The sequence below is a fragment of the Carassius gibelio genome, chromosome B7 (assembly GCF_023724105.1).
Source record: "Carassius gibelio isolate Cgi1373 ecotype wild population from Czech Republic chromosome B7, carGib1.2-hapl.c, whole genome shotgun sequence".
NCBI classification, from domain to species: domain Eukaryota; kingdom Metazoa; phylum Chordata; class Actinopteri; order Cypriniformes; family Cyprinidae; genus Carassius; species Carassius gibelio.
This window is the reverse complement of record NC_068402.1, coordinates 32,602,651-32,616,610: the sequence shown is the minus strand read 5'-3', so window position 1 is coordinate 32,616,610 and position 13,960 is coordinate 32,602,651. Positions and strand designations below refer to the sequence as shown.

At 39.4% G+C, this 13,960-nt stretch overlaps 1 protein-coding gene across 1 annotated transcript; it reads left to right on the top strand.

Annotated features, from left to right (window-relative positions):
- Nucleotides 1-2,626: 2,626 nt before the first annotated feature.
- On the top strand, nucleotides 2,627-13,583 carry LOC127962431 (neuronal acetylcholine receptor subunit alpha-7). The gene is made up of 9 exons (XM_052561989.1): nucleotides 2,627-4,496; nucleotides 4,870-4,914; nucleotides 5,467-5,576; nucleotides 6,327-6,406; nucleotides 7,598-7,765; nucleotides 9,650-9,844; nucleotides 11,358-11,444; nucleotides 12,068-12,177; nucleotides 12,304-13,583. The coding sequence occupies exons 1-9, from the start codon at nucleotides 4,305-4,307 to the stop codon at nucleotides 12,838-12,840; spliced, it is 1,524 nt and encodes a 507-aa protein (XP_052417949.1). The 5' UTR covers nucleotides 2,627-4,304; the 3' UTR covers nucleotides 12,841-13,583.
- Nucleotides 13,584-13,960: the final 377 nt, after the last annotated feature.

Below are 13,960 nucleotides of genomic sequence, written 5' to 3'. Positions count from 1 at the left end.
GAGCTGGGTTTGAGACTGAACGCCAAGAAGAGTGTACTTTCTCCGGTTCAGAGAACCACCTATCTAGGCGTAGTATGGGATTCGACCACGATGCAGGCACGATTGTCCCCTGCTCGTATCGAGTCGATCCGCATCTCAGTCGAGAGAGTCAAACAAGGCCAGTCACTCACTGTCAAACAATTTCAGAGATTGTTGGGTCTGATGGCAGCTGCGTCCAACGTGATACCTCTTGGCCTGCTGTACATGAGGCCCCTGCAGTGGTGGCTCAAGACCAAGGGATTTTCCCCGAGGGGCAATCTACTCCGCACTATCAAGGTCACGCGGCGCTGCCTACGTGCCTTAGATGTATGGAAGAAACCTTGGTTCTTGAAACAGGGCCCGGTGCTGGGAGCTCTTTGTCGCCGTGTAACGCTAGCGACAGATGCATCCCTCACTGGTTGGGGTGCAGTCATGAGTGGCCACCCTGCCCGTGGTCTGTGGAGCGATCGCCATCGAACATGGCATATCAATTGTCTAGAAATGCTAGCAGTTTTTCGTGCACTGAAGCACTTCCTCCCAGACCTGAGGGGTCACCATGTGTTGGTGCGCACCGACAACACATCGGTGGTCTCCTATATCAACCACCAGGGAGGTCTGCGTTCGCGCCCTTTGTACAAGCTGGCGCACCAGATCCTGGTGTGGTCCCAGAGCAAACTCCTCTCACTAAGAGCAGTATATATTCCTGGGAAACAAAATGTGGGAGCAGACATACTGTCGAGGCAGGGGCCGAGGCCCGGGGAGTGGAAACTTCACCCACAAGTAGTGAAGCAGATATGGAGAATATTTGGCAGGGCTCAAGTAGACCTATTTGCATCTCAAGAGACGTCTCAATGCCCCCTTTGGTTCTCTCTAGTTCATCCAGCTCCTCTGGGACTGGACGCTATGGTACAGACCTGGCCGAGGCTTCGTCTGTACGCATTTCCCCCTATTGCTCTGCTCCCGGGAGTTCTGGCGAGAGTACGCCGGGACGGGGTCCGTCTGTTGTTAGTAGCCCCGTTCTGGCCGGGCCGAGTATGGTTCTCAGATCTAGTCTCGCTCCTCGACGGCTCTCCGTGGGAGATACCGATCAGGACAGACCTCCTCTCGCAGGCGCAGGGTACGATAATTCACCCTCGCCCGGAGTTGTGGAAGCTGTGGGTGTGGCCCCTGAGGGGGCACAACTTTTAGCAGCCGGTCTCTCAACCGAGGTTGTTGAGACCCTTCTCCAATCCAGAGCTCCCTCAACGAGGAAACTGTACGCCCTGAGGTGGAAACTCTTCACCTCATGGTGCAGAGACCGCCAGCTAGACCCAGCAAACTGCCCGATTGGTACAGTTCTGGAGTTTCTACAGGCTAGGCTCTCTGCAGGGTTGACCCACTCCACGCTGAAGGTTTACGTGGCGGCTATTGCGGCCTACCACGCCCTTCTCGATGGCCAGTCTGTGGGAAGACACCCCTTAGTTACACGTTTCCTCCGCGGTGCGCTGAGGCTGAAACCTCCAGTACGGTCCCGTATTCCCCCGTGGGACCTGGTGGTGGTGTTAGAGGCAATGTGCAGACCCCCTTTTGAACCTATTCAAGATATCTCAGACAGACACCTTACACTTAAAACCTCCTTTCTGTTGGCTATCACCTCTCTGCGGAGAGTAGGAGACCTTCAGGCCCTCTCTGTGGCCCCTACTTATCTTGAATTTGCACCAGGCATGACTAAAGCGTTCATATACCCTCGAGCGGGATATGTTCCTAAGGTTCCCTCTGTTACACCACAACCTGTCGTACTGCAGGCCTTCTGTCCTCCTCCCTTTCGGGAGCCCGACCAGGCGAAGCTATATTGTATGTGTCCAGTTAGAGCGCTGGACGCATACGTCCACAGAGCTGCCCTGTGGAGAAAGACCGATCAATTGCTTGTATGCTACGGTCCCCCCAAGAGGGGTTTTCCTGCTTCTAAGCAGACTATCAGTCGTTGGATAGTCGAGGCTATCAACGCTTCCTATGAGTCCTCTGGTCGTCCCCCGCTGTCGGGAGCCAAGGCTCACTCTACCCGGGGTATGGCGGCCTCCAAGGCCTTCTTAGCAGGTGTATCCATGCTGGACATCTGCAACGCTGCGGGATGGTCCACGCCCTCCACGTTTGTCAGATTCTATGGCCTAGACATGCCAGTCACTCCAGGCGCTTCAGTCCTCCTGACCTAAGCTGTGCTCTTCGGATACACACTAGGCAGGGGTTTGGTAGTCTGGCGGCGTTGGTACTCGTTCCCCAAAGCGCTTTTGACGCAGCTCGAGTTCCTGAAGAGGAACGTCTCTAGGTTACGTATGTAACCCTAGTTCCTCGAGGGAACGAGACGCTGCGTCTCGGAGCCATACCCCCCGGCACCCCTGCCGGCGCTTGCTGGTACTCGAAGCTGACGCCAGCTGCGTGGCACGTGCTTTTATAGCTTCCTGGTCGCTTACGTCACTCCGCCGGTGACGTCACGCTCTTCCATTGGTCTGATTTCACACGATATTCAGAGTCGCGCACGCTGGGCGCGTTCCCCAAAGCGCTTTTGACGCAGCGTCTCGTTCCCTCGAGGAACTAGGGTTACATACGTAACCTAGAGACGTTTTTTATCGGCACCATATTACTATGCACCAGCCAGACCGATAAACAAACACAGACCATGAGTTCATGCCCTCGAACATGCGTCCGATGAAACCATCTATATGTATTTAGTTTAAGGAAGCATAGGTCCATAAAAAGATTATTCTGTCCAAATTTTCTGTCCTACAGTACTGTACCTGTCTGTCAACATATGTATTTGCATACTTCCACACACCCTGTTTGCATAGATGTGATAAGTCATAAGCACACGAGGGCATGAGGTGAGCGGCTCCATGAAAAACCCAATTTATTTTTAAACTCTGCTATTATTTCTTTATGTTTAAAGCTTTTTTAATGAGCAAAAAAATCACAGAGTGCACCTTTAAGATGTCTGTTCTTAATGTGCTGAGCAGTAAGTTGCAGAGCTTATTCTGTCTGGCTCGGTGTTCAGTGCAGTGAGCTATCTGCCAAGTCTCTGCTCCTATATTTCCCACCCAAACGCAGCACCAGGAACTGTAGGAGGTAAAAGCAAAATTACTTAAGTAACCTCACGTAGACATTTCAGTTGCCTTGGAAATGTATGAATTAGACGACCATGTTCAAAGCCCTTGTGCAGAATTAAAGTTGGCACAAGCAGTGTCTGAGAGTGCATTCACAGATTCTTTGTGTGGATTGAGATACCAGTGTTCTGCATTTTTTTTAAATAATTTCCACAGTGGTAACATATTTAATGAAATATACAAATAAAGAGAAGTTTGCAGTTTTAGTTATATTCTTTGATTCTAGCAGGATTTTTTTATTGAAGAGAGAGAGAGAGAGAGAGAGAGAGAGACTAATACATGTATTGCTGGAGGAGGCGGGGCATTCTGCCTTTTGTTGATGCTGCTGCATGAGATTGTATTCACTTCTGCCTGCGGGACGCTGAGAAACTCTCTTTACGACACTGAAACCTACATCACCTAGAGCTTTTCTATTCATTACTGCAATTAAACTTTCATAGGAACATGGGAATTTGGGAATATACTCTTTATTTTACCACCACAACCTGCCTATGGAGTGGTAAGAAACCTAATGAATATTTAATTATGAAATACCCCTGAGCTTTGTTAAATTATTGGCTTTATTTAAGTTATTTTAAGTCAGACTGTTCAATAATATTTCCTGCTTGCTTGTAAGATTAGTGTTACATATCTGCTGTATTTGGATTTCAATATTTCAGCTGCTACTGTGTCATCGATTAAAATTGATGTTTTGGTTTGAGGCTTGTTTATTTGAGGATACAGGCCAGAATGCCAATTCAGGTTAATAGGAAAGGACAGTATTGAAATCCGATCAAATGTTAGGTCATTATGTTGGCAGTTTACATTTGAACATGTATGTATACCATCATTTTACATACAAAAAAGTACATAGTATCTTCATTGATGAGTTACATCAAGTTCTCTAAGCTGTATGCTGTCCAAATCTGGCAAATGTTAAAAATAGTTCAAACAGGGAGTCAGATGCATACTTAAGGAAAGTGGTTGAGTCCAATCAGTCAGACTTCCTGGTGGAGATTTAATCGCTGAAACCCAGCAGAAAAGCTTTGATGAGAGTTTCAGATCAATACGCGGACATCCAAATGAGCTGGAACAGCTGCCTCTGTTGATTTGCAAGCGTTCTCCTGAATATCTCATTCACTGCACGCTGGAAGCAGTTCCCAGTGCAGAATGACTGGAGGTGAAACTCTGCAACCGTGTAACACTGTTCGTTCTCTGACAGTGTCCCTTCAGGGAGAGCATCAGAGGAGACTCTACAGAGACTTGATGAAAGACTATAACCCGCTGGAGAGACCTGTGTTCAACGACACACAATCACTCACTGTGTATTTCAGCTTCAGTCTCATGCAGATTATGGATGTGGTAAGTTCATTCAATTATAAAAGATGAAACGCTTAACACACCCTGAGAAAGTATTACCATGAACAATAAATTACAAATACATTTAAATACATCACTTACAAGGTTTAATAGAAATTATATAACATGAATGAATGTCAGTATATTCGGCTCTACACTTTAACCACATTTAAAAAATAAAAAGTGATTATGAAATGATTAAGAACGCAGTCTACATTCCAATCTCATTGTAGTTAATATGTTCCCTCTTTTTAACAGTATGCTAAAGCATTGTGTCTTAGGGATTAAGGGATACAATTTTAAAACATGTTTTGGAAGTAGTTCTTTAATCATCTATTCAATGTTTTCATGAGAATGCATCTTTGTCCATCTACAGGATGAGAAGAATCAAGTGCTTACAACCAACATCTGGCTGCAGCTGGTAAGACACCAACACTTGTCGCTGTCTGACAGACCGCTCACCAGCAATGCAGTGAAACAGTCAAGTTCCTTTAATGTGACTTGTAAGACTTCTGTGGGTCTGTTATTAATAGCTGAATGTTAATAACTGTGAAGTTAATGCAACTTCTCTCTGCTTCCATGAGAGTCCTTCAAATGCTGTCCTTGGTTAATGCTGTACACCAGCACCAGTGTGCCTATGAATCTCAGATCTCAGCAGTCAGGAAATATAAATTGCATATCATTTACAGAACAAAAATTGAATGAATTGTGAATTATAATTCATGTTCCAAGTATACAGCTTTATAAAAATTCTGCCCAAAGAAACCTTTGTGTATCTTCTTGTATGATCATGTAACCTCTTTAGATTCTTATAATTATTTGACATATCTTACGCTTAAAGAAATCTGTCTATACAGAGACTGATGTTCATATTCAAGTTAATATCATGCTTAATTCAGTTTGCACCAAGCATACATGAACTGCCTTGTTATTCCTGACCGACAATGATGAAGTGATCTTCTCTTTATTTTAGTACTGGTATGACTACTATCTTCACTGGAACATGTCTGAATATCCCGGAGTGACGAGCGTACGATTTCCTGACAGTCAGATCTGGAAGCCTGACATCTTACTGTATAACAGGTTTGTTATCTTCACACAGATAGTCATCGATAAACTCATATATATATATATATATATATATAGCTTATCAAAAAAAGTGTTGCATAGAAACCAAACATATACCTTTAGAAATGTAAACCCTGTTAGTGAACGATTTCGTAAATTGCCTGGGAAACAAAAGTGCTGGTAACAGTAAATGCACACTGAGTTTGCACTACAACATGGAAAACAAAGGTTTAGTCTAATTTGTCACTGTCCATTGGAAAAGCAGTGAGCAGACGGTAAAGACTCAGCTTCAAGTGAATCTGCCACACAAGATGAAGTGTTTGCCACTATATGTTGAGGTCAAATGAATCAAGTCAGTGGATGGAATATAAAATGCATCCACTGGTATATTTATTTATTGAAGAAGCATTCATTTTGTTAGTGAATCTTGGTTATGTTGGTTTAGCAGCCTGGCCCAATGTGGTCCTTTCTATGTGAATTTCTAAAACTGAATTCTATATTCTCAAACATGCCTCCTCTATCTGAATGAGAATGAATTTAGACAAACACATTTACATAATTGGAACATAAACCTGAGCATGGCACAAGGCAATTTTGATTTGTCATTTCCCTGAAATTCAGTAGTTTCTGCACAACCATTAGTGGTGCAAAATAATTTAGTGTAGATGAAATGCATTTATTTGTATTGGACTGATCGGAAGTGTTAATGTTCATAAATCATTGTGGTGTTCTTTTTAGTTAAAATGATTCTTGTGTTCCCCACAGTGCTGATGAAAGGTTTGATGCCACATTTCATACTAATGTGCTGGTGAATTCCTCTGGTGCCTGCCAGTACCTACCACCAGGTACCTTTCAGATGTTTATGAAGTCATTTTGCCCACTTGATCTAGAAAAAATAAAATAAAAATTGTATTCTACAAGGAGAAGATTGCTACGAAAGCCTTTTTCAGATCAGAGTTAAAAAAACGTGTTTGTGCAATATTTAATGTAGTCAGACTCTGGACCAAGTCACAGTTGAAAGATAAAGTATAAAATTCCAAAACTATATTCACAATTACAAAAAAAGTCAAAATCATGAGAAATTTAGTCACAGTTTCAATATATAAAGTTGCAAGTACTTGGCGAAGGCGGCCAAGTTGAGATGTACTCCACTACTCAATTTATCTCGATAACTGTCCAATTATAGGACACTTCTGGTTGCGGTAGTAAAATTTATATTGCTGACAAATAGGGTATTTATGCAATGGTGTCACAAACTAAAAAGTTTTCCTGTGGCAAGATGCTGCATCAGCATCATTAATATCAGTACGATCCAAAACCACTTTTGTATTGGCCTACAACATAAAAGAAAAAAAAATGCATCGTGCACCTTTAAACTCATTTATATTATGCAAAATCAGCAAATATGATGTTATGCTAATATGGAGAGCTACATATATACCTTTTCCTTGTAGGTATGCCTTCCTGACAAACTATTTGATGTGAATGGAGATTTCCCTGTGCAGCATTCACCTCTAATACTGTACATCATTTACTTTTCTCCTCCTGTTCCTTGCTGTGAAAGCTGAAGCAGCCTCTATCCTGAGATAAACATTTCATGAGTGGATGTAGTCCAGGCAGTGAGCTTGCACTAAATTCTTTTTGTAGTGACATTGAAGAGATTGCCTTCTCTTGAACCTCCATAAAGCTTTGTCAGAAGCCTATTATGCTTAATGGCAAAAGAAAGCAGTGAAACATAGAGGGAAGATGTATTAAACAGTCAATGGTTTGAGCTAAATTACATGCGTATGTCTTTAGTGACACCTTCAATTTATGTTCGTCTTATTGAAAAGTTCCCCCGATGTTCATTTTCATCACCATTAAGGTTTATAGAAATCGAATTTTCTAAGTTCTTTTATATGACAAAGTAAAATTACTCATAATTATGATGATTAACATCAAGCATTTTTTATAGTTGTTAATATAATGACTTTAAGGGCTTTATTACTCTCCACTAATACTGTTCCACATCAGTCAGTTCACATTTCTGTTTGCAGGGATATTCAAAAGCACCTGCCACATCGATGTTCGCTGGTTCCCCTTCGATCTTCAGAGGTGTGATTTGAAGTTTGGCTCCTGGACGTATGGGGGATGGTCTCTGGACCTGCAGATGATTGATGCTGACGTCACAGGATATATTGCAAATGGAGAGTGGGATCTTGTGGGTAGGGTGATATACATTATACATTATAATGCACATTATTAACTCTTATGCTATGCTGAAAAATCCATTACTTAATTTGGTGTTCCTGGTTAAAAGTGTCCAGCCTTTCGAAAATTGCTTGTCAGTCTCTCATAATGCTATATGTTATCACCAAATCTTGTATTCAGTCTTTTTGTGACCTTTTTTTTCAATCATAACAGGTTTTGTATTTCTTTTTTTTTTCTTTTTTTAGCTGATCGGTCATAGGCCTTATTGATCTGTACTTATGCACCTCAGTTTTGGAGTAAAAAAAAAAAAAGAGTAATTTATGAATAACTGAGAAACAGAGGCTCACACTGAATAATAATAAAAAAAAACACCTGTTAAATGGTTAACGTTAATTTCCGTAAACTGATGTTCCCAGAATTCTCTGCATTGCATTTCAAATGGTTTTCTTTGAAATAACTATGTTTCTCATCACCACCTGCTTTTGGTGGTTATCAGTGTATTACAAAGGTACAAAACAGATTTCAGTACTTCAATAAGTTGGTATATTCACATTATATCAGTTAAATTACAGTATTAAACTGTATTAAACATATTTTTTTTGGTACAATTCAGCTGCCAGCTGATTTTTTTTACAGTGTAGATCAATTAGGCTCAATCATTTTCATAAATAAATACAAAACCTGTGCTAATTGAAGGAAAACAAGTGGATAAAAAAGTCAATATTTGATAATAATTTAGCATATTGAGAGATTTGCAAGAATTTTTTTTGTAGGACAGCCATTTTTGACAAGGACAACTCTGTTTCAGTAAGTTTTATTCCAATACAATATTCTAAACTAGTATTTTTGGGAAAAGAAAATATTTTCCAAGTCAAAATGATGGAACATACCATGAGGGTTATATTTTATATATATATATATATATATATATATATATATATATATATATATATATATATATATATATATATATATACTCATAGATAATATTGATGAAAGCCCACTTATTATAACATTATTATATATTATATATATATATTATTATTATATATTTTAAATGCTCTTTTAAATACATGCCTAGTAGAAACTACATTAATTTATATTTCATTTGACATTAATACTTAATATTGCATTCAGCAATACACTATAACCATATTTAATATTTAAAGACAATGGAAGAAATTATTAAATTATATTAAAAAGGGACCCACGAAAGTTCAGCTGCATTTAATGTAAATGTAAACTATTGCATTTTAATTTAAATGAAATTAACATCCAATTAAGTATCAGAAAAAATACATTCAAATTGCACACAGGTTTTTTATTTCAGTAATAAGTACTTTGGTATGCTTAAAGGCATAGCTCACCCAAAAGTGACAATTCTGTCATCAATTAATAACCCTTATGCCGTTCCAAACTCATAAGACCTTTGTTCATCTTCAGAACACAAATATAAAACATATATTTTTGATGAAACTCGAGAGTTTTCTGACTCTGCATAGACAGTAACGCAACTGACACATTCAAGGCCAGAAACGTAGTAAGGACATTATTAAAATAATCCTTGTCACATCAGTGGTTCACCCTTAATGTTATGAAGCTACCAATATAAATGTTGTATGCAAAGAACTAAAACTAAAATAATGCCTTAAAATAAAATAAAACAAATGAAATAAAAAGAAACTAAAATAATGCCTTAATACAACAATTCTCTTCCATGTCAGTCTTCGATGTGTGTTCACAACAGAACCATGACACAAGTGTGTGCATTTGCTAGTTATGGTGGTTTTAAGCACAATATATTATTTTTGCAAACAATGTGAATGAACAGTAACAGTATTGAATGGTAATTGCACAAAACATACATTTTCTAACGTTGCCAGTTATATGTTGCGCAGAGGTTCCAGGTCGACGGAATGAGAGATTCTATGACTGCTGCAAGGAGCCGTACCCAGATGTGACTTTCACAGTGGTGATGCGGAGACGGACGCTGTACTACGGTCTAAATCTGCTTATCCCCTGTGTGCTCATCTCTACTCTGGCCCTGCTGGTCTTCCTCCTGCCCGCTGACTCAGGCGAGAAGATCTCTCTTGGTGAGCTGCACACTTAGTGCCTTTGTCATCGTTTTTAAATGCTAATGTTAAATATGATTATAAAGTGATGACGTTGTAATTTTTATGTAAATAATAGTTAATTGTATTAATTATTGTATTAATTTACATATCTGCATTTAGCTTGAAATGTCATGTTTTCTGTAACTTCCTTGGCTAGAATTGTCTTCTTTTGAGAAACTGGCAAGACATGGAAGAAAATTATACTGTACACACTTCACCTTTAAAAGGTTATTATGGGAGTTAAGCATGACCAGCCTCTGTCATAACCAGAAGTGCATAAATGTCAAGTTTGCCATTTTAAAAACCATTAGTTTATTTCTCACACCGGCGAACCTCTCCATCCTTTTTTTTTTTTTTTTTTGCTGACTTAGTGAAATATCCACATTTAAATCAACATCATATGAAATTAACTTTGGCACAGGCACACAATTTATGCCGAAATCCCTGTAAGCTACTGTAAGTGGCATGAAGTGAGATTGATGGCTTGCCAGAGATGGCCTCAGTGATTAATGCAGTTGGAGAGCTCTGAAGGCCAAATGCCTGCTGGATTTAGAGGATGCTGCCACAGTGAATGAGGGAACGCTCTGGAAGAGACCGAACCTGAAGTCACAGCAGAACACAATTTATTATATTTTTTTCTTTTTGTCATTCCTAAATGATATTACTGGGGTGAGACTGCCAACATTACTTTCCACAGAGTGAGTCATTGGCTGTTCCTCTGTGAGTTACTCAAGATCAATACTCTAAATACCAGCAATTAGCTGTCTTTGTATGATACCGTACACTGAAGTTTCATTTTATATAGCTCTGCTTAATTTTTAATCTAAGTAGTGCACTGAAGGAAGCTATTTTCTGGTAACCAAATTAAGACTTAACCCTGCTTAACTGAATCTCTTTCATCACTTTGACAGTAGCCACTTATGTAGTGGAGACTGGGGCTAGCTGCCACACTTTTTACTCCAAGAGAATATTTCTCATAGTGGGTCAATTCTTGGACAGTAACCACATATTAGATGGATAGAATGTACTGATTTAGTTTGTACTGGTTGTTTGAAACTGACATACTATATTTAATTCAGTCATGAAACTCTAGATGGCTCGAGCTGATACTGTAGGTCCTTTACATGCAAACTGCTAGCAATCACATAATTTACTGTGTGGCACAAGCAGATTGGCCACTGCTGATTTTGTAGCCAATTGCTTGCTCACCATTTAAATAGCCTGATTCAGTGTTCGCTGTAAACTGGTCCTTTATTTCCTCTGATTCCCTTCACCTCCTCCAGCTCCACTTGTCTAGATCTTACATCCTCACATCAGTGTATTCGTGTATCTATTGGCAGTAGAATGTCTATTCTAAAACTATTAAGAGTTGCCATGATTCAAACAGCAAGCCTTGGTTTCCTCTTTATCTGTTTACAGTTTTATGGTTTCATGTGAAAATGTGTCTGTCACATGTACAATTAGGGAGTAATATATATGTTTTGATTTCCAGGGATCACAGTCCTCCTCTCTTTAACAGTTTTCATGCTTCTGGTAGCAGAGATAATGCCTGCAACTTCAGACTCTGTGCCTTTAATAGGTAAGGCCATCCTGCGATGTACATAATGTCAGATGTGTGATCGCCTGAATTGAATGAATTGATGTGTTAGAAAAATTTGGTCAAGCCACTTTGCATAGCCTTCTAAATCACTGTAAATGAGAACTTTTGTAGTAAAACTTCAAAAACAATTGGGAACACTTATGAGAGCTTTAATAACTTACTTGGATTAGTAACTGATACAATCCATCTGAATACAATCAGTACAATGAACTTTGCAACATTACAGACCCTATAATAATTTAATCCCTTGATGAAATGAAATTCACTTAATTGTATTAAATGTGTCCTTGTACTTTAAATCTTCAACAACCTAGGGGTAATATGGTACAATAATGGTATCAGATGGTAATCAGGTAATACTTTGGATTATATATACCACAGTATTGAAATTAATGTATGATGCCATTAATATGGTACTAATCTATGGTACAATTTTTTTGCTTATTTTTTGTTTTACAAACTCAAATATTTAGTTAAATACATTTGTGGTAATCGACAGATTTTTCTTTTATTTAATCTCAGTGTCTGAAACAAGATTTATTTTAAGCAAACTTTTTTTTTCTCTAGGTTGTTAAATGTAATTCTCTCTGTCCTTTGATTAGCTCAGTATTTCGCCACCACCATGGTTATTGTCGGCCTGTCTGTGATAGCCACAGTCTGGGTATTACAATACCACTACCATGACCCAGATGGAGGAAAAATGCCAAAATGGGTGAGGATCTCATTACTGCTTTAATTTCTTCTTACCATATAAACCCATCTGGCTGAAATAAATGGTATTTTGATTACTTCCACTGTTTGGAAAACAGTGTTATTTAGTAGTTGATTTCTCTGTCAGACCCGTGTGGTGCTGTTGAACTGGTGTGCGTGGTTCCTGAGGATGAAGAGGCCTGGTGAGGACAGAGTTCGCCCAGCTTGTCACAATAAGCAGCCGCGCTGCAGCCTCTCCAGCGTGGATCTGAACATCAGCACTGGAGCCGCGCAGTCCACCAATGGAAACCTTCTGTACATCGGCTTCCGTGGAATGGACACTATTCACTATGCCACTTCACCTGATTCAGGGGTGATCTGCAGCCGGCTCGTCGCCTCGGGTGAGGAGGATGTGCTGCTCCCTGGGGCTCAGGCGTCTTCCATTAGTAGTGGCCCTGGAGAAAGTGAACTGTCCAAAATCTTGGATGAAGTTAGGTACATCGGCAAACACTTCCGGGACCAAGACGAGGAGGAGAGTATGTGTAATGAGTGGAAGTTTGCCGCATCTGTCATTGACCGTCTTTGTCTCATGGCCTTCTCTCTGTTCACCATCCTCTGCACCATTGGCATCCTAATGTCTGCACCTAATTTTGTAGAGGCCATTTCCAAAGATTTCTTTACCTGACGCCTTCGCATAGATGTTTGTACTCCTCAGAGCCTCTTAAGTGTCATATTTCTTTAATATATTAACTAACATTTTATTTGAACTAATTGTTCATCTAAAAAGGAGATTCACTTTGTATGGAAATGAGCAGCGTGAACATTTTGCTTAGGTTCTTCTTTAGTATTTCATGCAAGAAATTAATTATACAGACATGAGGATGAGTAAATGATTTATAAATCATGAACCATTCCTTCGTGACTGGTCTCAGCATATGTTTTTGAGTGTTTTTGTTTTAGTATATGTGTAAATTGGTGTTCTAACTGAAGTGTGCACCAGAGACAGGACTGTAGCCTCATATGCACTTTATAAAAGCTTATAATTTATTGTTTGTTTTAATAAATGTAACCATTTGCTTTACACACATGCACATATGCATCTATGAATTTCTGTATTGTTATATCTGCCATTATGCTTTCTCTATATTTCTCACTGCTGTTATATATATAGTCTTTCATTGTACGTCTTATAACTGATGGAGAATTGGTCAGTGTATGCGATGATATGAAGGTGGACACCCCCCCCCCCTCATTATATTGTACAGTATAATGACAAATAAACATATTTTTGTAGGTTGAATATGATCTGATTCAAACTTAGAAAATGTGTTAAAAATGCTGTGAAAAACACTACATTAATCACTCAGAAAGTGTTAGGAAAACACAATACTGTTCTTTCTGTCTAACTTCATTTAACAACCTGTTCTCAGATCATAAATACCAGAATATTGTTTGACATGTAGAGTGTGTGTAACATCTCCATCTGGTGGCTGGTAATAAAACTGTGTGATATAAGGCACTGCAAAGCCAGGACATGTTTGGCTCACAAATGCTTCACACTATATTACATTACCGTATGCCTTTATGAATTTTTAGATGCTATTTTTGAGGCATTTTTCCTCTTTTTAGTTATTTCACTCTTATTTACATTCATTCATTTGGTGGACAGGTTTACTCAAATTAACTCGCAAACTTACAACAGCAAAATGTCATAAGATTTGTTTTGTCATAAGTTTAAAATTAGATTAATACAGAAGCTGGGAAATACTGTATCACAATTTGTGCTACATGACAATACTGTACAT